This window comes from Diplotaxodon limnothrissa, linkage group LG19 (genome assembly GCF_057381915.1).
Source record: "Diplotaxodon limnothrissa isolate DT_005_m linkage group LG19, D_limnothrissa_male_GT1.1, whole genome shotgun sequence".
In the NCBI taxonomy this organism is placed as follows: domain Eukaryota; kingdom Metazoa; phylum Chordata; class Actinopteri; order Cichliformes; family Cichlidae; genus Diplotaxodon; species Diplotaxodon limnothrissa.
Genome location: NC_140614.1, coordinates 19,070,965 through 19,094,255, shown reverse-complemented (window position 1 = coordinate 19,094,255; position 23,291 = coordinate 19,070,965). Strand labels below are relative to the sequence as shown.

The following is a 23,291-nucleotide window of genomic DNA, read 5'->3' as shown; positions in this document are numbered from 1 at the left end:
CATTTCTCAGTTGAGGTCATATTGAATTAACTACACTGAAACATTATTGATGTCCCAGCAGGAAATACAGCCTAGGTGGGAATCAATAAGCAGAAGTATCAACTGTTATTAAATAGTAACGAGTATGAGTCGTTTAAAAATGACTTAGCAGTGTTTTTAACGTAAGACGCTGGATTTCAAACTCAAATTTAACTCTAAATTAGACTGAGCACAGATTTACAGGAAACTTTTGAAGGAGGGGGCGCCTGTATGGGATTGGTCAAACCAGTCACAAGATGATGTGAGGTGGAAAAAAACGAAAAAACACTGAAAGCGTCCCTACCATTCAGAACAGCCGCTGCAGCTCCGGGGGAATTTATTAACTCCACAACAATGGTAAGTTACTCGGTTTTCTTTGCAAGTGAGCTGCTGCGAGCTTCGTCGTTGCGTTTTAATCGTGTGCTGTTGGCAGATGCGGAGTTTATTGAGGAAAAAGTAAGGTCGCAGATTGGCTAGCTTTAGCCTGCTAGCATGGCATTAGTTCCACCCTGTCAAGTCAGCCGTAGCATAAGTGACGCGTTTCCTGCCATGAATTTCAAAATAAAAAACCCAGAACGCTGTGCCGTAAAATAAATTGAAAAATATATTTTAATTTGGGTCATTATTAGCATTTCTTAATCTAAACGAATAAATAAATGGCACAAATGGCCGAAAAGGTGAAAGATGAACCTTTATGTACTGCATATTCTAAATCTCGACACTTTTTAAAACTAGATTTTGACACTAAGTATTAAGAATAAAAAATAAACTAGGACAAAACTAAATATTACCTCTCTTTTACCTTTAAAAAAATATAATTACGTTGTAAATAATACAATACTAGGTCCTTATTCCAGTTACTCTACACGCTTACCCCTCTAACAGAGATACATCTTTTGTTTTTAAAATATTTTTATTATTTATTTTTTTCCTTTTTTCAGGTGACCTTTCCCTCTGAATTCACACGTTGTCTTTCTATTTTCACACAACATCTGAATCCAGTTTGGATCAAGATTATTTTGTGCTTTGTACGTTTTCACTGTGGTGCTTATCTCCACTAAATTATGAATTTGTAAGACACATAGTCTTAATTTTAGCACTCAATGATTAAAATTTAACTTTCTTGAATATACCACTTATTAAATACAATAACAGTTACAAAAATTAGTCCAAGGGACTTTATATTTTAGTGACTTTTCAATATTAGAAAGAAACCTCAACACTTGGTGACCGTGAGAAAGAAAAGCTCCCTTTTAACAATAAGAAACCTCCAGTTAAACCAAGTTAAAGGAGGGCCAGCCGATCTGACATGATCATTTGGGAGGAGGGGAAGGAGACAGGGCAAAAGACAAGCTGTGGAAGAGAGCCAGAGATTAATAATAACTAATGATTAAATGCAAAGTGGTGGATAAACAGAGAGAGTGAATAGAGGTGAATGAATAAGAAATACTCAGTGCATCCCTCAGCAGACTAACTAAACCAGGACTCAGGGTCACCTGATACAGCCCTACATATATGCTTTATAAAAAAAAAGGAAAGTTTAGAGTCTAATCTTAAAAATGGACGGGATGTCTGTCTCCTGATTCCAAACAGGTAGCTGGTTCCAAAGAAGAGGGACCTGAAAGCCGAAGGCTTTGCCTCCCATTCTACTTTAAGAAACTTTGGGAACCACAAGTAAATAAGTCGTTTGAGAGTAGGGGTGGGTTTTTATAATCGATTCATCGATTAAAATCGATTCTGGCTTGGATAACGTAAAATCGATTCATTAAAATCCTGAATCGATTTTTTAATATAAATTTATTTTGCCCAAAATGCCAGAATCTCTGGTGACATCTCAGAAAATTTCAAGAACCACCAAACAGTTAAGACAGTAAATGAGAGCAGGTACACGGATTCTGCACATAGACTTAAACACACAGCGCGACCCGCGGATCAGAATCAGTTAGATGTCGCCTTTCTCACAGTCGGGGCTGAAAGCCGACAGCTCGCTGATTCTGATCTGTCGGCGGGTCCGCGCTTTGTGTTCACGCCCTTTATGCGCCGATTCTAAAGCTGTTAGTTTGATCTCTCTCCAAACAATATTGACCGAACCAGCAGCAAAAGAAGATCCAAACGCTTCACACAAAATCGTCATGAATTCACTCTGACTTTTACTGTTTTGCTTCCACCGCGATGCACAGCTCTCTCTCTCTCTCTCTCTGTACTTCAAGAACAGTTTCCCTTTCTTCATTATTCGCTTGCTTGTTACGCACAAGTCTACTGTTGTTTACAGCGCTGTCGGCCACTGTTTTTTTTCCCTTTTACATTCTTCCGAAAAGAAAACCTCATTTCTGCTGTTCAATACTGAACAAATTTAAACTTTTTAAAATTATTCAAAATGCAAAACGCTTAACGTGTCTCTAGTAAAACTGCTGTAACTTCAGAGGTGATGTTCATATGTTGATTAATGGTTTTCTTTCGTTTTTGATGTACTGCAGAATATTTTTATAAATCCCAGGCCAGGAAAATCACCTTCATGTTTTTCTGTGTTTTATCTTCAGCTACTTTGACACAAAGGCATCTGCTGTGACGCTCACACCTGTGATAAAGTCTTGCGTGTATCAGCTTCCTTTTTATTGATACAAAAATATGTAAATGTACTGAACTGAATTATAATATTTCTGACTGTCAAAATTTCCCAGATTTAAATCGAATCGAATCGAATTAAATCGAATCGTGGATCGAATCGATTCGGGACCTTGTGAATCGGAATTGAATCGATTCTAGAAATCAGTGACGATACCCAGCCCTATTTGAGAGTGAATTCTGGATTTAACAGGGAGCCAATCAAGGGAAGCCAGTATGGGAGAAATATTGTCTCTCTCTCGCTCTCTCCCTCGTCTCAGTTAACTTATTCAACTGAAACCTTTCCAAGGACATTTTAGAGCAGCCTGATTATAATTCAGGAGAACATTGCAATATATTTAATAATAACAATAGAAAAGGCAAAAAAAAAAAGAGTAGTTTAAGTTCATGAGGTGTAGAAGTGACGTTTCTTTGGTTTTTGTTTTTAATTGTCAACTAAACATTTGTAGTTTAGGTGTTTAAATGAAGAAAACAAGACATTATTTAGTATGAGGTTAGAGCAAGTTTGTGCATGTTTATATTTTGAAGGCGAAGCTGTTGCACTTCCTGCAGCTGGGCGCGGGTGGCTTGATGCAGCAGTCTGCATTGATGTGCTTCAACACGTCTGGGTTTTGGGAGCTGCCTTAACGTTAGCTCGGCTGTTTGTCCAGATGAATCTCGTTTCCCTCTGGGTCTTTCGCTGCGTGTCATGGCAGTTCAGCTATCTTCATTAGAGCAGTGTTACTGATTTACTGCATAAACACACCGGGTCCATTATTAACTGGTGGTTTAAGTTAACTGGCTCTCATTTCCTGGTTGAATTGGCAGCCAAACTCATGAGCTAGCTGTCATTGACTGGAGGAATTTGAACCAGAAGTAACCCTTTGGCCATCCCCAGCTTTCATTGTCCTGGCTGTCCCTAATCCCTTCCCCATGCATCCTGTTTTTAAAGAGTCCCAGCAGCGACAGACACTCCAGCCTCCTCTTAATCTATGAAGATCTTTCCTTGAGCTCAGTGAAATCCCGACTCCCACCAGCCATCTGTTCTCCAAGGTGTAATTATAGATTTCAGAGAGTCTGAAGAGACTCGTGGAGAGTTTATGTCTTTATGATGGTGTTATGTAATGTTGTGTGTGGACGTGACAAAGGTTCAGAGAAATGAAATCCTGTTCAGGCTGGTGCATTGATTTTTCATTTAATTTAATCGATTTATTTGTTTTTTGGATGAAATCCTGTGCATCATATTGGACTTTTGCAGGAAGAGACATGCTGATTATTCGGTGTTCTTAAAAAGCCTCTGTTTTATAATTTTTTCCTTTCTTTCTCTATTACACTACTATACACAAACACAGGATAACATATCTCACAAAGACACAGCAAAGTTAAGCAGAGGTCAAGAAGACGTGAAGCTCCTCACGAAAGTACAAATCTTTTAAATCCAAAACATGGAGTTTCCGTTTTGAGGTTGGAACTGCAAACATGACAGAAATATTTACACAAAACAAAAAATTGCACCAGCATTGGTGGGTTTTTTTGTTCTTTTTTTTTTTTTTTTTTTACCCTGGCTCACTAATTCAGGATATAGCTGCTATGACAAAGTAGTAAATTGCATGAAAACCACTTAAAGCCACAATCTGTGACTCTGCAGCTGTCTTTCTTACCGATAAGCTGTCTTCAAATATTAATTAAAATTAACACATATAGCAGTAGATTAGGATGAATGTAAAATTTCTGCTGATTTCATTTTCTGCTTGAATGTCACAGTGTGTAAGATGCTCTTTATATGTACTACTGCAACTGTGTTTTGTTACTAATATCACATCAATGCAGTAATAGCGGTGTTTTCTGTTTTCCACTTCATTATTCAATTCAATTCAGTTTTATTTATACAGCACCAAATCACAACAACAGTTGCCTCAAGGCGCTTTATATTGTAAGATAGACCCTACAATAATACAACAGGTAAAATCATATGAGCACCTATAAGAAGCGCTTTGGCGACAGTGGGAAGGAAAAACTCCCTTTAACAGGAAGAAACCTCCAGCAGACCCATGCATCATGGGAATCCCCCGGCAGTCTGGAACTATTAAACCACAGTATCATTGACTATATAAAATCATCTACCTCACATCAGGAAAAAGTCAATCATATATGAATGTTCTGACTTCATCATGGCGCTGCTAGAACATTTGCTTTACAGTACTTTAGGCTGCCCCCCTCATGTCTTTATGTTTTGTGAAACGTGAAATGTGTGTGGCAGTTTATTGAAATGTGCAAACATGCATGGAATTACAGTATGTAAGGCAAAAACAGAGTTTGTACAATTCTAATGAACTTAATTATGTGAATACTTAATACTGCCTTTATTCTTCAGTCTGAACTCTTTTAGCCAAGCTTTCTTGTGATTTCTTTTAGTACTGTTGTGGAAATTTTAATTACCAAAGCCTGCAGACACGATGAGTTGTAACAACACCTTTATTTCAGCTATCTCATGCCTAAGGAGGGAAGTCAGTCAGGGGGCACTGAAAGTCGTCTCTGACAATGAACAGTTCAGGTCCTTTTACAGTCACAGAACAAAAGGCTTTTACAGTTGCAGTTCACACCTTGGCTCTAAACAGACAGACTCTCTATCACCTGTGTGAATCTCCCCCACTCTGGGGTCAAGCCTTCCTGTGTGAGCTTCCGCATCCTGGGAGACATTCACCAGTTTCTCACCGTCTGTTTCCCAGCGTGAATGAGGTGTGAACCAGACATACTAACTAGAGATGGACCGATCCGATATTACGTATCGGTATCGGTCCGATACTGACCTAAATTACTGGATCGGATATCGGAGAAAAATAAAAAATGTAATCCGATCCATTAAATATCACGAAAGCACCTCACAAAACTTGCAACACGCCCTAACTCACCTCAGAACGTTAGCACGTCGGAGCAGTATGCATCACGTGATAGAGCGGCTGTGGCATGCAGGACCTGTCGGTGGTCTGGATAGCATGTGGAGCTTCGCTAGCAACCTGGCATTTCATCTCCGACAAAGTTATCCCCGAGAGAAGTAAAGCAAGTGTGTAAGTCCATCTCTGAATGTTTGTAAAGCATTCCTGCGTTAAGCTTAACAAACGACTGCCTCTTCTTGCTGCTACTTCAATCATGAAACTGCTTAACGATCAGCTGATCGGCTTTTCTGTCGCCAGTCGTGTCTCTAGTTTGCTTTTGGCCCACTTTGCACCAGAAAGAGGAAACCAGCGGCTGAACAACAGCAGCACGTTTAAGCTTGATCAGCTGTTGTTAGAATGTATTTAATATTACTTTCTACTCGAGGATCTTTTTCTACGTAGCTGACGCTGGTAACTGTGCAGGGGCGGATCTAGCAAAGTTTAGCCAGGGGGGCCGATAGGGCATTAACAGGGAAAAGGGGGCACAAAGACATACTTTTCTTTCTTATTCTCATTTAAAATGTCTAGCTTTTAATAAATAATTATCTGACACCCAAAGTTTTAATTTGATATAAAATGAATAGAAGTCAATTACTGTATATAGTAACTATTAAGTCTAATATACCCTAGTAAGCTATAGTACTTTTTCCTTTGGGAAGGTACCATCTGTGCAGTCTGCAATTTTGTTGAAGAAAGATGTTGAATCTATTTAATATTTCTTGAAAAATAATTGATTTCTGTGCATTTTTTTTCACACTGCATCAAATTAAGGTCGATTACGTCGATTAAGCATCATGAGGTGGCGCGTGAGGGGTGGTTCCCTATTTTTTATTTATTTATTTTTGTTGTTGCTGGGAGTTGGAGCCCTATTAGTTAGGTTGCTTAATATTTATGCTAAGTACTCTTTAAAATACCAGAATAGGGAGGATGGTGTAGGTTTAAGTTTATTAGATTGATCAGTATTGCTGAACTATGAAATATTTTTTTTTTGCATACAGGTATAACAGAATAGCTTTAGTGTAGTTGTTGTTTTAAACTTGAGTATGAACTAGGGCTGAACGATATATCGCATTTGCGATAATATCGCGACATGATCAAGTGCAATTTTCTAACCGCAAAGGCTGCGATTATACTCTGGACATGTCCAAATTCATGGGCTGCATCCTCCTGAGGCCGCATTTGTAGACCGATTACGTCACAGCGACGCGCCGAAGGCTGTCCAAATTACTACCATATCCCAGAATTCATAGCGCGGCCCAGCCAAACTCCAGTTTCCAGCAATGGCGGCCGCTACTAAGTTTTAAAATTACTCATACTAATCTTTCTGGGTCACAAAATAAACTTTTAACATATTTTCAGGCGAGAAAGTAGTTGTGTAAACATCAAATATCTGCTCGGTTTATCAAGATATCCCATATTTGCAAAAGTGCTTCGACGTTTTCAGAGGCGTCTGCTACCCACCAGCTCGACAGCTAGCCGGGAGCTCGAGGGTTACTGATGCGGCCGAGAACGGCACAACTCCCGGCACATCATTTTCAGATCACCGCGGAGTTTCGCTGCTCGGGTTAAACGTAATATATAAGTCACTTAGACAACCTAAAAATGTTATTGTTGGGCTTTTTTCAGTGTTTTGTTTGTTCGTGAGTAAATCGGTTTGGCTGAGATTAAAGTTATTAGATTAGATAAAATAAAACTTTATTAATCCCCCGGGTGGGTTCCTCCTTGGTTTTCACACAGCTGACTAAACGTCAAACAGAAAACTTATTAAACAGAAGTATGAGACAGTCGAGAATTTACACCAGTGTCTGGTTATATTTTAGATAGCAAGAAGCAGACGGCCGAGTTTATTAAACTCCACCGAGACAGCGGTGACGCTAATCAGAACTAGACCGTCCAATTTCACGCCTTTAAATTTTAAAGGCGTGTTTGTGTGTGTGTTTATACAATTGCTATTATGTTTGCACTTTATGTGTAATGTTACTGACTGCAGAGATCAGTAAGATGTGTGTATTTTTTATTTATTAGTTTTATTTATTTAATATTATTTTTTAATTGAATGACTGTCTAGTAGTTCACAGATGTCGAAAAACTGAGTGTGGTAAAGCCACTGATTTTGTTTATGTATATTTCTGCAATCTGCACATTGTACTGACTTTCATTTTAATGTTTACACCAGGGTTCCTTGTCAGCACTTTATGTTCAGATGTTTGTAAGCTAAAAATAAACTATTGTGTATGTTCAAATATACTGTTGTGATTGAAGAAGTTAAATAAAAATGTCAGTCATCAATTCATGCATCACCTCATGTCATCATAACAGAGGTCTGTCTTCCAGGAAAGAACAGTTTAAAATTAATGTAATATAGTATTGGCCATACTATATGATGTATTGCTTGTCTTTGTTTAATAATACAGAAGACAAAGACCTTAAAAAATAATCGCATATCGCATCGCAATCGCAATATTGGGGCAAAAAATCGCAATTAGATTATTTTCCATAATCGTTCAGCCCTAGTATGAACTTATACAAAATGCAGCAAGATATTTAAAAAACAGTTTTGTTGATTAAAAAACACTATATCGGATTCATATCGGTATCGGCAGATATTCAAATTTATGGTATCGGTATCGGACATAAAAAAGTGGTATCGTGCCATCTCTAATACTAACTAAGTAATATGAAGGCATTTCATCAAGACAATACATTAAAGAGAGATCCCACAACCCATACTAAACTAAGTAACATGAAAGCAAGACAATACATTACAGGACAATACACTAAAGAGAAATCCCACAACAGTAATTTTCGGAATAGTTCTCCAGGGTTATTGAAAGTTATTCAAAGCTCTTCTTTGAAATCTGCCTGCCTTTTCTTCTGTTCTCTGCCATGATGATCCCACACTGCTTCAGTAATGTTGACAGTTCCTTTGGGATCATTGTCATATAAAAAAATCAGCTGTTGCATATCAGTTGATTTCTAGATGGTAGGATCAAAATCTGACACTAACACTTTTGACAACATCACCAACACCGTAGCTCCACCGTAGCTGTTTTTGTTAGAAATGGTTTCTTGACAGTTGCCCTTCCACTGAGGCCATTGCTGATCAGGATTGAGTGAAAAGTATGAGGATTCAGGTGAAGGGCCAGATGCATATCTCTGGTCTTGAGTTACAGGTCTTTGGTGGATTCTTTTCCTGTTTCTTTAAAATACCATTCATCAGCTGTAGATATATGATAGTTCTTTGCTAAGTTGACTGTAATTCCTTCATAGGTGCCCTTTTAAATGCTTGAATGATTAATATGTCAACTGCTTATCACACAAAATAAAAAATAAAGATAATAAACTTTTGTTTAACTTTGCATCAACCCCCAAAGAAGTAATATACAGTTTAATTTGTGTGTCGAGTGACTTGTATATTAAATTGTTAATGTATTTGAAATTCATTTATTTGTTTCCATTGCCTTGTTTTCCCACACCGGATCAGAGTGAATCACTGGTAGTGTGTGAAGTGGATGAAGATCTGGTTAAAAAGCTGAAGGAATTTCGTTTCCGGAAGGAGACCAACAATGCAGCGATCATCAGTAAGTCACAGACTCTGAGCAGTGTCTCTCCTGAATTTTTAATCTGAGTCATAAAAATCGGAGTAACTTGAAATTCGTTTTTTGTTTTCCACTAGGGAGCTTTTAATACTCGTAGAGCTTCTAGATTGCTAACTTGTGTGACTCTTGAGATTCAAAAAAGAGTGTCCTCGCCAAGATGGGCAGCAGTTCAATCAGCAGTGGTTACAACGTAATTGTGAGCATTCTGTGGTTTGACATGGATTGTACAATTCTCTGTGGTTTGTTGCAGTTAAAGTCAAATGTTATAAATATAGCACAAAAGAAAATGTTCCTGGTATTAGATACAACTTTAAGGTAGCTGCTGTTCTGTATGCAGGAAAGAATGAGTTGCCTCCGAATGCAGCAGGCTGTGTGTATCAAACCTGATCCATCTCTGGATCAAAATGTCAAATGGGATTAGCCGTTTGTTTGCACGACATGGACTCAGACTCACGGTCACGTTTTAGAGCTTTGCAGCCCAAAATATTGATTTTTCCCCCCTTGATCATCATCATTTTTGAAGCACTAAACAACTGCTTGTAAAATGTGACTGTTTTAATGCAGCTTTTATATTCTTGTTGTACCATTCAGTGAAGATTGATAAAGACAAGCAGCTGGTTATTCTGGAGGAAGAGCATAAGGTGAGCTTTATATTACTCTATCTTTCAAATACATTCAACAATATTTAAAAATCAGGTTTAAAATTTAAATGTTTAATTAGATAGCAGTGTATGGTTTGAAAGAAGTGACGGTGAACTCATTAAGCTCTGACCTGACAGCCTGCCAGGTGCTGGATGTTAGTAGATGATTGCTTTTCTTGATAATGTCAACTGAACTCTTTCTGTTTGTTTTAGGATATTTCTCCTGATGATCTAAAGGACGAGCTGCCAGAGAGACAGCCAAGATATCCTTTGAATAGATCTTATTTTAACAATATTTTATCAGCATAAAATGAATTATAATCGTTGTAAGCAGCCTATATGTCACATGGAACGGTTAGGCGGTGGGTTTGTCTTACATGTGATCTATCTATGTTGGTTAGTTTCAGTCCTTAGCACCAGGAACATTTATCGTCTACAGTTATAAGTACGAACATGACGACGGGCGTGTGTCTTATCCCCTCTGCTTCATCTTCTCCAGCCCCGTGGGTATGAACCTCTCTGAGATTACTTTTTAAATATACGTACACTTAGAGCAAAACTTAGGTAACTACTGTTTGCTAAACTTTTGTCAAAGTTGCTGATTTTGTGTTTGGCAGGTTGCAGACCAGAGCAGCAGATGATGTACGCAGGAAGCAAAAACAAGCTGGTGCAGACTGTCGAGCTGACCAAGGTTAGTAAAGGTTTTAAATAAGACTGAGTTTTGATATTTTTCTTTTGTTTCTGTGTTATTTGTTTTCTATTTTTCTGTATTTTTCCTTTTCTGATTTATTCAATTTAGTTGTATAGCACTTAGGTCAATCCCTGTTGTTTCTAAATGTGCTTATATATAAATTGACTTGACTTTTATGATACACCAGTTTAATGTCACTTTGCTGACATCAAACTGGTGAAATGATATAGCCCACTCTAAATGTAATGTGGCTATTTCCTCTACCTATGAAATTATGAGGGCTCAAAAAGAAATAACACAAATTAAAATGTATAAAAATCCATGTGACTTTGAGACCTTGTAAATTTTTAGAAATGCTTAAAACACTGTATTTAAAAAAATCAACTTAAAGGAGGAGGTAGTTGAGAATATTTTTTGTCCATATTTGGGATATTTTTTTCATGAAATGAGCCAGTGTCATGGGTGTATTTGGTGCAGCTCTTATATTCTTGTATTTGCCACATTAATGTTTAAAATTAAATAAACTGGTAGTATAAATTTGAATTACTTCTATCAGTTGTGTTAACTGCATAGATCTATCGACGCGCAGTGCAGCCCACCACTGTGGTCCAAACTGAAATATGTCAAGAACTGCTGTGTAGATTGCCATGTGCCATGTAATGTAGTCATATGAAAAAGAAAGTTTCACAGGGTCTGTGTAGCCTTGTGAAAAGCTAAGTACTCCCCTACACACAGAGTAAGTGGGGAGTGCTGCTAATCACTTGATCAACTGATAGCAGCAAATCTGATCAGAGCATGCGATGCTAAGAAAAATTGCAAATAAATTAAGAGCTACATCTCAGTCCATAGAGGCCTCACTATGCATTTCAAATGTTCATCAGAGAAAACTGAAAAAGTATGGCTTGTTTTGAAGGGCTACCAGGAGAAAGCATCTTGTCTCTAAAAAGAACATGGCAGCACAACTTATGTCTGCAAAGCAGAATCTAAAGAAATCACAAGACGTCTGGAACAATATCCTTTAGGCAGAAAGACACACAAACACCTTGTACCAGCTGTTAGCACGGCGGTGGAGGGGTGATGATTTGGGCACCTTTCAGTCAGTGGGTCTGCACGGTGAACTCCTCTGTATGCCAAAGTATTCTAGAGTCGAATGTGAGGCCATCTGTTCAACGGCTAAAGCTTAACCCAAACTGGGTCATGCAACAGGACAGTGATCCCAACATCAGCAGCAAATCTACAACAGAATGGCTGAAAAAGAAAAGAATCAAGGCGTTGCAATGACCCAGTCAAAGATCAGACCTTAACTAGATTGAAATGCAGGGAAATGTGGGGTGGGAGTTTAAGAGAGCTGTGCATAAACTCATACCTGCAAACTCAATAAACTGAAGCAATGTTGTAAAGAAAAATGGGTGAAAACTCCCCCACAGCCGTGTGAGAAAGTGATAGTCCTTCCTTTTCTTTTCAAGGTGTTTGAGATCAGAAACACAGAGGACCTCACAGAGGAATGGCTTAGAGAGAAACTTGGATTCTTTCGCTAAACCCATCACCTCCTCCAGGGGTCTGGGATACGAGGAGAATCCTGATTGCACAACTCGTGACATCTCTTGGAGACAACACACCACAGTTAACCTTTCCCTCCTCCCTGCATCAGACCTGATTTAAATAGTGTTTGCAGTCGTCTGTTTTAGGCCTGCTCGGTGGCGTTTAACGCTCAGTACAACTCATAAGATGCCAGAAGGTGCACACAATTACAAGAGTTTGAATGCTTCTCTGTGACTGCCAACATTTCTGGCACTTATTAAACCTCACCGATCTGGCAGCCTAAAACTGACCATACTGTTTGAAGCAGGTCTGTTATTGTCTCCATACAATCTCTCCATATTTCTCTTACGTGTCTGTTTTGAATTAACGAGGGCTGCCCCCATTAGTCAACCAAAGACTCAAGTCATGATTAATTGACACTGACACTCAGTTATTTGTGCCAGATACTATTGTTTACACAGCTACTCCCTGAGCTCTTTGGCTGATAGTTGCATATTATGAACAGGAAATCTAAAGGGTGGGATTACTTTGAGATAATAGGATAAGTGTTATTACTGTGCTATCACTTTTCTTTCTCAGCCCTCCCTCCTAAAATACACATTTAAATACTTAAATTAATATGAGAAACATATAATTGCAACTTCTACTCGACTAAGAAAGTCTTTGTTTGGGGGGGCAGCCCTAGAATTAATGTTCTCATTGCTCTTCAAGTGCAGAAATTGACCATTTCTACAATTCAAAAGAATTCGAACACTTTTTAACAACACTTTCTGTTTCTTCTAGATGTTTACACTCAGAACCTCCTAAGTTTTACCGTTTTATGTTCATTAGATTTTAATAATCTGAGAGTCTTTTTTTAATATTTAGTTATTTCTGGTGTCTCTAGGGTTAGCTAAGTATATACTTTATATTCATTTATTTCTTTTATTGTGAAAGACAAACTTCCTGCCAGAACCTCGGAACAATCATAGCTACAATTCTGTTTTGTTTTACTCTGTCTCTCCTTTAGTCAAGGGCATTTCAGTTATAATTTACAGTAACACTAATACATCTATCTATATGATATGCGTTGCACCTTCTCCTGTGCACAAGAACACAAGCTGGCAGAAGCCCTTGAGTGGTGCTTATTTAGCTGCAGATGTAACCCTGTTAGTCTGTCATCAGGTTTTTTTTTTTAAATCTCTGTTTAGAGGAGAGAAAAAAACAGTGTGAATTGTGGGTAATGCGTTCGACCTGCATGTTTATTACAAGAATCCAACACTCCAGGAAAACGATATTTTTCCACTGAAACATTCCAGATGTGAACAGTTACACACAAAAACCTCTGTCTAGCGACCATGACAGTGATGATTACACTGCATTACACAGGGCGGTAGTTCCCGCCCTCATTTTAATCTACTGGGCGACTCTGTTTAAATGGGTTACTGTGTCTTTAGGGTGATTGTTAGCTCCTATCGTGCATTATAGCTCTTACTGTTATTGGTGTTTATGAATGTCGTACTTAAATCCGTATGTAAAGCCACGTGAATTGCTTCATGGTTGTCGCAGCCTTGAGAATGACGGCTGCGATTTCTCCAAACGCCAGATGTGCCAGAATTGGCAGGTAAATGACAGCATCTGGCCGATTTACATTCTCCATGCAGACGCGGGATTTGACCGGTGTAGCTTTTTCTTTGAAAGGCTGATATTTATGTATTGAATGTGCCAGCAGCTCATTTTTGTGCCAATGTCTAATATCCTCAGCTCAGTCTGTAGTTTTTGTTTACCCAATTTTTCTTAGCTTTGAGCATTTTTAAAATACATTGTGCTGGAGCACACAGCTCAAACACTTTACAAACGGATGTATTTGGCTTTTCATGCCCCAAAGGGACAGCATTTTTTCCTGGCTTTTGGTTCCCTGCTGAATATTGTCAGTATTTAAGCCAGTGCAGCACACTACCCAAAGGATTAGTAGCAGCATGACCAGCCCCAGATAGTTAAAGCTGTATAAGAATGTACTATGCATGTATTGCAGATAATACAGACTGGTTTTATTGTGATAAAACAGGAGTAACCTCAGTAGTAAGTGACCCGAGTAGCAGACTTCTTTTTTTTATTTATAATACTACAAATGTCCACTTTTACCCTGAATTATATTGCTGAATTAAAGCCCAGAAATTCTCCAGATAGTGCATGATATTATATTGCAAAGGCTACCATACCAAGGCCATGCTGCAAGGCCAAAACCTGTTTTTCTCTGATGGCGTCTATGCCCTCATAAACAACAGAAACTCTCCCAGAGATCTGGCTCAAAGATGTTTTCATACAATCAAACTGCTCCACGTGCATCATTCGTAAGGGCAGGGTTTTATCCAACAGGAGCAAAGGGGACATAAGTGTAATCACTTGTTTTAATGTCTACTAATAGCAGAAAAACACAAATCCACTAGATTAAATGACCTTTATATGACCTGAAAAACCCTTCAGAAAGTCTGTAAATTCAGGAATATGCACAGCTTGAAATGAACACTGTTTATTCAATGCAATTGAAATGTGCAATGTACTGGGTTAGATGTGAATATATTTAGCTTTCTAAATTCTAAAGACCTCTAAAATGTGGAGAGCTACTGTAGAAGAAGTGTATGCTTTAAAGTAAGTAAGCCTTACAGAAGGCTTTACCGATGCTTTCTGAACAGCTACACAAAGTCTCTGACATCGTTTATTTGCACATGAACGCTATAAAAGGTTCGCATCACAGTCGTCAGGTGTGATATCTGAAGTGTGCCCAAACTGACATTAATTTCTCTAAAAGAAAGCCTCTGCTGTTGCTATTTTAAATGGGATGTATAAGAAACTGTCCATTCATCGTGTATCAAACTCAGTCTCCCTAATGTAAGGTCCAGTTAACTAAGAGCCCCCTTTGGTTATGAGCCATGTATCTGGTTATGTCCTGTGGATCTCTAACAGCTTTTTATCTTTATGTGGTGAACGCATATAGTTTTTGGCCTCTAGTGGTTTTTTTTGTTTTTTTTACTTTAACCTGCAATTGTGTTGTCAGCGCTCGGTGTCCTCTGATTAAATGCCTATTCTATTTTCTTTCCTTTTTACTAAAAAAAACCACCTGAAACATCTGTCATAACCAGCTGCCTCGTGGCATCAGTGAAACTTGAGATATTTGTATTTTCCCATACTTTATAAAAGTGTCTTGTCCTGTTGTCCAAATAAAATGACAGTGATGTTTACCCATGTGTTTCCAGAGACTGCTGTTTTCAAACTGAAATGGTCATATGAGCTTCATCAGAGATGGTCTTGGTGTCTGAACACAGAAAAGTACCATCAGAATTTGATCCATCATGTAATACCATCTGGACAACATCTGATTGGCCCTGACTTCATTTTTAGGCACAACAATGATCATAAACACACTACCAATGCAGTAAAAGCATACCTGGATAGAAAACCACACAATGGACACTATTCCTGAAACTGTGGGACTCCAGGAGACAAAGAAAACACCGAAGTTCAGAAAGAAATTCCAGGAGATGGCGCTAATGCATGTTAAAAGTGATTTCAGATAAGTAAATGGTCCAGTAGGTGGCGGTAACGCACCCTGCTGTAAGATGGTTGACTTGCAGCCACTAACACTCAAAGAAGAAGGGGAAGAAGCAGCAGTAATCGGTTGGGAAGCTGCCTGCATCATCTGCCGATCGAGCCAGGAACCGACCAGCAGAACCGGAGAAAAATGGCGTTCACATTCGCGGCCTTTTGCTACATGCTCGCACTGCTGCTAACGGCCGCGCTTATCTTCTTCGCTATCTGGCATGTAAGTACACATTTCTAGGTCGCCTGCCAAACGGTGCGGACGTAAAAGTAGAAAGAATGAGAAAGACGGGCTAACAGTGAGCTAACGAAGCCTGGGAATGAATGGCACACACCCTGTCCGGTCGGCTAGGACAACAAGTTAGCAGTTTTAACACCAAGACGTGTTTTTAATAAACTATTTCCCATCATCCATATAGAGCTCAACACCACTTTTACATGTTTTATACCCCTTTATTTTGTTTGTATCGCTTGCCAGCTCAGAGTGCAGTGTTGGCTAGTTAGCATGCTAAGCTAACGTTTGGCTGTCATGTGTTTATCGACATGTCACATCTCTGCATTGTGTAATACCGCCAGGTTTTGCAGTCACAACCCCAACGTAAGCATGGGGAGTTTGGAGCACATTAAACTAGCTGTAAATAATTAACTAGCTGTTCAGTCATTTACTAGATTGAGGTAATCAGTGACGTGGCTTGGGATAAATAATAAATAAATAGATAAATAAACTTTCCAGTTTGGATATCTTCAGTTTTCTGCTTCTGGCTGGTCATATTGGAGAACTTACCTGTTGTATTGTGAATAAATAACTTGAAGACAGAGAACATGCAATTTGCTTTTGAATGCAAACCAAATACTAATTTTCTTTGATTTTCATTCATATCACTGATTAAAAAGCTTATTTGAAGTAATACAATCATACAAGGTAATCTTACTCCTTTCTGTAAAAGACCCTCTCTAAGTATTTCAAACCATGTTTCAAACAAATCAGCCTCACAAATAAGTTAAATATGAGAATTTAGCTTATCTGATTGTATCCACACTTGAAATCAGGGTTCAGTATTTTGCCGAAGGATACCTGACAAGTATTCTATCACCTGAGCCACAACCTACCCAATACCCGAAGATGTAGTAAATTAATTTTCTATAAAATGACCTATTTTGTTTAGATTCTGCTTTCTTTTCTTTTTTTAAAGATGGTGCTGCATCTTAAAGTTTTTTTGTTCCTGTTTTTTAACATGTCTCTGGTTACTGCAAGCGAAAGAATAAGGGAGCAGTTTTGGTGTGAATATTATACGTGTTATTGGGATATTTTACCACTTTAATGTAGAGCATAGGTGTCAAACTCTGGCCCGTGGGCCAAATTTGGCCCGCAGCCTAGTTACATTTGGCCCGCGAAGCCATACCAAATTACTATTAGAGCTGGCCTACAGGTATTATACAGCTAATATATATATTGTTTAGTATTAAGCTTTGCTTGTTCCATATTCAGTTTTTCAGCAAAACGTGTTTGAGTCCATTAGAAAAGATTCATTCTTATATCTGGAGGAATAAATATATTTCAATAAATATATTTCAATAAATATTAACGTTAACTCGCGACTTTGTTTCAGTTTTGAATTTTGGCCCACTGTGTATTTGAGTTTGACACCCCTGATGCAGAGGAATCATTTACTAACAAGCAAATGATCCTCTGTTTGATTTCGGGAGGAGATAGAAATCCCTTTGGGGCTGTGTCAGGAAGGACATCCAGCATAAAGACTCTGCCAAATCAAAAATGTGGTAAAAGTAGCTTTTATTCTATGCTAAAGTTTGTCAAATGGCCTGGCCTGTATTTATATAGCACTTTACTAGTCCCTAAGGACCCCAAAGCGTTTTACACAACCAGTCATCCACCCATTCACACACACATTCACACACTGGTGATGGCAAGCTACATTGTAGCCACAGCCACCCTGGGGCGCACTGACAGAGGCGAGACTGCCGGACACTGGCGCCACCGGGCCCTCTGACCACCACCAGTAGGCAACGGGTGAAGTGTCTTGCCCAAGAACACAACGACCGAGACTGTCCAAGCCGGGGCTCGAACCGGCAACCTTCCGATTACAAGGCGAACTCCCAACTCTTGAGCCACAATCGCCCCAGCCACAAAGCTGAGGGTATAGCTGAGGGTATAGCAGATGAGTTTGTTTGAGCTGATTATAACTTGGGGTTTAGTCTTTTCTGAAAGCCATTAACCATGAGTGACATGCATAGTCATAGTTTGGTTGGACTAGAACAGATCATTTATCATTTGCCTTTGTTTTACTGAGATGAATTAATATTTTGTCTATAGGAGTGGAATTTTTGCAGTTACCTTATACATGATACATTTTTAGTTTCTCCTAGATGTGTTAAATGATTAGTTGAGCTAATTTCAAACAGAGTCACATTTGGCTAACAGAATTCTACCCTTGTTATGTTTGCAGTTACTGGCAAAAAGCATAACTTCAGTTTTCCTAAGAGGAAGTCAAAGCTTATTTTCCTGTAGTCAGAGGCTAACAGATTAGAATTTTAGTTAAATATTGTTAGGATTAGGGGAAAAAAGTTCACAATACAGAGCTTCAGACCTGTTATTAATGTAGATGGGGAAAAGTAATAGACCTGAAATAGATCCTTGTGGTACACCACAAGTAACATTTCCAGCTGGTGACCTTTTGTCACCTATTGATTAAATCTATTGCTTTTATATTCATCCACAGTATTAAAAGCCATTTGAAAGTCAGTAAATACAGCACCAGTATACAAGGCATTATCCATATTAAATCAAATTTTATTGTGAAGGTATATAAGAGCAGTATGGGTAGTGTAACCTGGTAAAATATTATTGCACCTGCTGTCCTCTGAGTCTCTGTTTTTAACATTTTACCATTGATCACCTTGGTCCTTCAGATAATCGCTTTCGATGAGCTGAAGACTGACTACAAGAATCCTATAGATCAATGTAACACTTTAAATCCGGTAAGTGATCTCACCTCTTCAGCTATCATACCTTCCTTGCATGCAGATATGCTCTGATGAAAGATGTTCTCTTTATTTTAGTACAACTTTATCCACCTATCTGTCTTTTTCTCTCATTTCTCTGCACTGTTATGCTAAATAACCTGCCTGTTATAACTTCAGTGATCTTGTCAGCTGTCAAACTCTAACAGCCTTTTTGTTTTTCCTTATCTGCTTTTTTTTTTTTTTAAACCACTTTTAACGACAAAAAGACAGTTGAAAAGGTCAAAAAGATTAAAAGAGTCAAAATTGCATTAAAGGTTTGTACCAATCTTTAAAATGCCCGCTCAAGTCCAACTCAGTCTGCAGTCTTGTCATTTTGCACGGGGAAGTGTTTGCAAACGTCTTTTCAGTTAACTAATCTTTAGGTCAGGGTTCAGCTCGGGATTAGACAACATGCCACCTGTGCCTCACCTGTATCCTTTTTATTTCCTCCCCCCACCTACACGGTCGTTATAGTTTTATTTTTGGCTTTTCAATCTCTTCTTTGTATTTCTCTCCTGTACGCCTCAAAGTTCAGCTTCAGACTGATTGCACTGGCTAACAGGCATGTTTTCAGCTTTCTTGAACTACCTTTTTTTGGCCGTAGAAGCAAATGGATATCTAACAGTGGGTAAGCACTATACTCTTGGACGAACAGTCCTCCTTATTGATTATGAATTAAGAATAGCTGTTAACTGAAAAGACTTGCAAATGCTCAAAACATGCATGATCTTTACTACAACCTACCCTTTGTTTGCATATAGTTACAAGTATAGAGTATTCCCAGGAAACTCTGAGAGATGGGTATCTTGTTTTCCATTTGAAACAGCAGTTCTGGCAGAGCTTGCACATAACTGTTAGGATGGTATAGAATCACAGCAGCCCGAACACTAGTCTTTTGATTTTGTAAACCCCCCCCCCCCCTTTTTTTTTTTTTTAATACTTTGCGTGTTTGATTTTTCCAAGACAGCTTGTTTTATTCTTCATTCATCGGTTTTCTTAAATGCATGTCACAACTTGTTTTTTTGCAAGGTGAATGCTACAATTTGAGTCAGCAATTAGCAGACCTAGGCCACTGTTTATGATCTCAGTGTTGGCTCTAACCCGCATCACCTGCGGTTCAGAACAGATGGCTGCAGAATCCAAACACTCTCCAGCTCAGCAATATTTAGAGCTCCTGATTGGTCAGTGATTCGTAGCTGAAAAGTGAAGGTTCCTCTACGTTTAAGCCTTGACATGCTCCACAGTCCGATTTGCAGTTTTGGCCTCTTTTTTTTTCTCAGCTCAGTTGGCACAATAAATTTATTTATTTTTTTGTGCAGTTGTTTTGTATTTGGCAGCACAGTGCAGGATTTCAGCACATTTAAAGCCCGTCCCGTCCTTCCTGCAACTTCCTCTTTCCCACACACCCCTCACCCTTCCATCTGTGGGCTGTTGGTTGCCCCCTCCTCTCCGCCCTCTGCTCTTATTTTTAATGCATGGCTTCCATGTGGCGCCTCCATCTGCCCCCCTGAACCCCGCAACCAGCTCGAACTCTGTCAACCTGAGGCAGACTGCTGCATCGACAATGCTAAGCGTGCTCACAGCATGGTCCTTCTCTGGTGTGTTGTCCAGTGCGCTTGTCAGGAAGTGGAATGATCTGTAGGTTCACACTCACTGCAGAAAATGTCGATGTTGGGATGCGCAGATATTCTTCAGAGCAATTTGTCCCCCTTTAATTGTGGTCACACTTGATAATGCATGACATAACCAGGGTGGGAAATTAACCATGTTCTCTATCCATTTGCAACAGTTTATTAAAAAAAAAATTATGCAAGCACCACATGTTTCTTCAGTGACTAAAAGAGGCGATTATACAAATTAATTTTCTCAATGCGTAGCCACATATGGCTTCACTGTGGCACCTTTTGTAAGCATTAAACAAGTGAGGAATGGCTTAAAATCTGCATATGGATGATTTTAATTTTTCACCCTGTTTCATGTGTTAAAATAAGGCAGTGTTTATGTGTTTTACATAATATAAGATGAAGCTGGACCTCACTAAAGGCCTGTATAGCACATGTAAAGCACAAAATTATAGCTTAACCAGAGTTCATTTGTGATTCAGTCCTTCTCTTGTATTCTTTCAGCTACTGCAATTTTTAGACGTCTGCTTCTTTAAATAGCGCCGCTTTCTCCTTGTAAAAAGGACTCATTACCTTTGAGGATTCGTTACATCACATTGTGTTGTCCTCTGATCAGTGTGCTTCAATTTCTAAGTCTCTGCATTTATTCCACACATTGAGTGGATTGATTAACTTTGTTTAGACAGTACATTACTAAGTCAGAATTAGAACAAGAGAATTGAACTATCAGCTGTATGCGAATATTGACATGTCTTCTTCCTTGGCTCCTTTAGCTGGTGCTCCCAGAGTATCTTATCCACTTCTTCTTCTGCGTGATGTTCTTCTGTGCGGCCGAGTGGCTCACCCTCTGTCTCAACTTACCACTGCTGGCTTATCATGTCTGGAGGTACGTATTCGAAAACACTGATCCTAGAGTCAACACCTGGTTTTACTTAACTAAACCTTTGTAAACAAGTCACATCTGCGTGTAACTCGCTGCTTTCATGTTTGCCTTTCTGCAGGTATATGAGCAGACCTGTGATGAGCTGTCCAGGACTTTACGACCCAACAACCATCATGAACGCTGACATCCTGGCGTACTGTCAAAAAGAAGGCTGGTGCAAACTGGCTTTCTACCTCCTGTCATTCTTCTACTATCTCTACGGGTATGTTTTTCACTTGTATTTTTCTGCTCTTTACTTTACTTTTCATTTGTATCTGCTGAGAGAAGAATCTTTGAGACTTAGACTTCATTACGGCGGCTATTGTTTGCAGTGCAAAAAATGTGTGGATATGAAGATATGTTGATCCTGGGGTAGTTTTGTCAGAGAGGCGGACACCACTTTATTTGTTCGTTGAAAGGTAGAGGCAGTCAGTAGTGACAGGAGAGCAACACAGCATGGCTCTGTCTAAAATCTGCCTACCAGCAGCTTTTAAAAAGGCGCTCAGTCTTCCTTTGTCAAACAACAATTTTTGGATTTATGTACCAGTCTTGATGCTTATTTAGATATTCCTCTTGTTCTCTCCAACAGGATGATCTACGTTCTGGTGAGCTCTTAAATGGTGCGATGAAGCAAAAGGACCTGCATGTACAGTAAACGACCAGACACTATGATCTTAGTGCTGGAGCACTGGACCTGCTGGAGACCACCTTTCAGCAACACAAGACGCCATTTCCAAGTGGACAAACCTGTCATTTCAGAAACATTTAGCCAGTTTTAAGAGAATCCTGGTTGCAGTGTTCCTCTCATAGCACTATAGTTACAAAGCTTTTATGGAAAATACGGACAGACCTGAATGGACACATCTTTCTCTCTCTTCTTTTTTCCCTGTTTTTTTTAATAGTGTTTTTTTTGTTTTTTGTTTTTTGTTTTTTTATGCTTGGGATTGAAAATAAAGTTTGCTTTTTTTTCATCACGTTTCCCAACTGTTGAGTGTTTACAGACTAGGTAGACATTTTCAGGTGTGCATTTATCTGTGAGAATCTAAGCTGTGTGCTGAACTGCATTAGCTTTTTCTGTGAATAAGATCCCGGGCTTTAAAAGCCAATTTACACCTGCCACGTGACTCATTACCATGACTAAAATGAACAGCGGAGTGTAAAACAGACTTTTGTTCTTGCCCGCAGATGCAGAAGGTCTTATAACGTGACACTTTGAGGGCTGAAGTGCATGTTAACGAAACGTGTCGCACAAGGACGGTAGTAGTCTGGTTGTCGGTTATCACCTTTCAAGCTATCTGATGTATTGTTTCCATGCATCCCTGTCAAACTATTGCTGATATGTTTTCTTAAGTGTGGACCGCCATGTGTGTGATCTGTAGACCCGTCCTTGCAGGTATCTGTAAATAAAAGGTAGACTCAACAGTACTATAATGCAGCGGTTCCCACGGACTGGTTTGAGCCCGACAATATTTTCACGGACCGGCCTTTAAGGTGTCGCGGATAAATACAACAAAAAACTAGTACCGGTACTGAAAACAGATTTATTCATAACACACGTGAAAAGACCCAGGAAAACAGAGTTAACAAAAAAAACAATAACAAAATAACGCTAAAAACCCTGAAAACCATACATTTCACACCAGAGTCTCAACTCTCTCGGGCCACGGACCGGTACCGGCCCGGGGGTTGGGGACCGCTGCTTTAATGTATTCACCGTTAGGAAGGAACACTATCCTCCTCTTTCCTTTCGGCATTCAAGTTTTGATCGACATCAGCTGATGTGCCATACTGTTGAATGTACCTTTGAATTTCTTTTTGTCGTTGTGCGTTTTAATTTCAACACCAAATATTCCACATTGTTAGAAGATCCAACGTTTTATTTTTCATGTTTTCAATTTGACCTTTTTTCTTGTTTTTAGTAATTCTTCAGAATATCAAGCACTCCTTGCAGTATCGCTCATCTCCAGAATCAGAATCTAGACTGATGTTTTAGGCCACTGCAAAAAAATTTTCATTCATGTTAGAGTATTTATTGTCATGTTTAACATGTAAATTTATCAGGGAAAAGGATTATCATTTGTCACATTCAAATAAAGAAGTTTTTATGTGTTAGATC

At 38.9% G+C, this 23,291-nt stretch overlaps 2 protein-coding genes across 2 annotated transcripts; both read left to right on the top strand.

Annotated features, from left to right (window-relative positions):
* Nucleotides 1-320: 320 nt before the first annotated feature.
* gmfb (glia maturation factor, beta) lies at nucleotides 321-15,189 on the top strand. The gene is made up of 7 exons (XM_085342391.1): nucleotides 321-375; nucleotides 9,043-9,139; nucleotides 9,749-9,798; nucleotides 10,012-10,063; nucleotides 10,225-10,305; nucleotides 10,416-10,489; nucleotides 11,956-15,189. Exons 1-7 carry the CDS (start codon nucleotides 373-375, stop codon nucleotides 12,025-12,027), a joined length of 429 nt encoding a protein of 142 aa, XP_085198517.1. The 5' UTR covers nucleotides 321-372; the 3' UTR covers nucleotides 12,028-15,189.
* Nucleotides 15,190-15,678: 489 nt separating this feature from the next.
* cnih1 (cornichon family member 1) lies at nucleotides 15,679-23,253 on the top strand. Its single transcript, XM_085342376.1, has 5 exons — nucleotides 15,679-15,833; nucleotides 18,539-18,607; nucleotides 21,027-21,139; nucleotides 21,255-21,398; nucleotides 21,765-23,253. Exons 1-5 carry the CDS (start codon nucleotides 15,753-15,755, stop codon nucleotides 21,790-21,792), a joined length of 435 nt encoding a protein of 144 aa, XP_085198502.1. The 5' UTR covers nucleotides 15,679-15,752; the 3' UTR covers nucleotides 21,793-23,253.
* The last annotated feature ends 38 nt before the right edge of the window (nucleotides 23,254-23,291 follow it).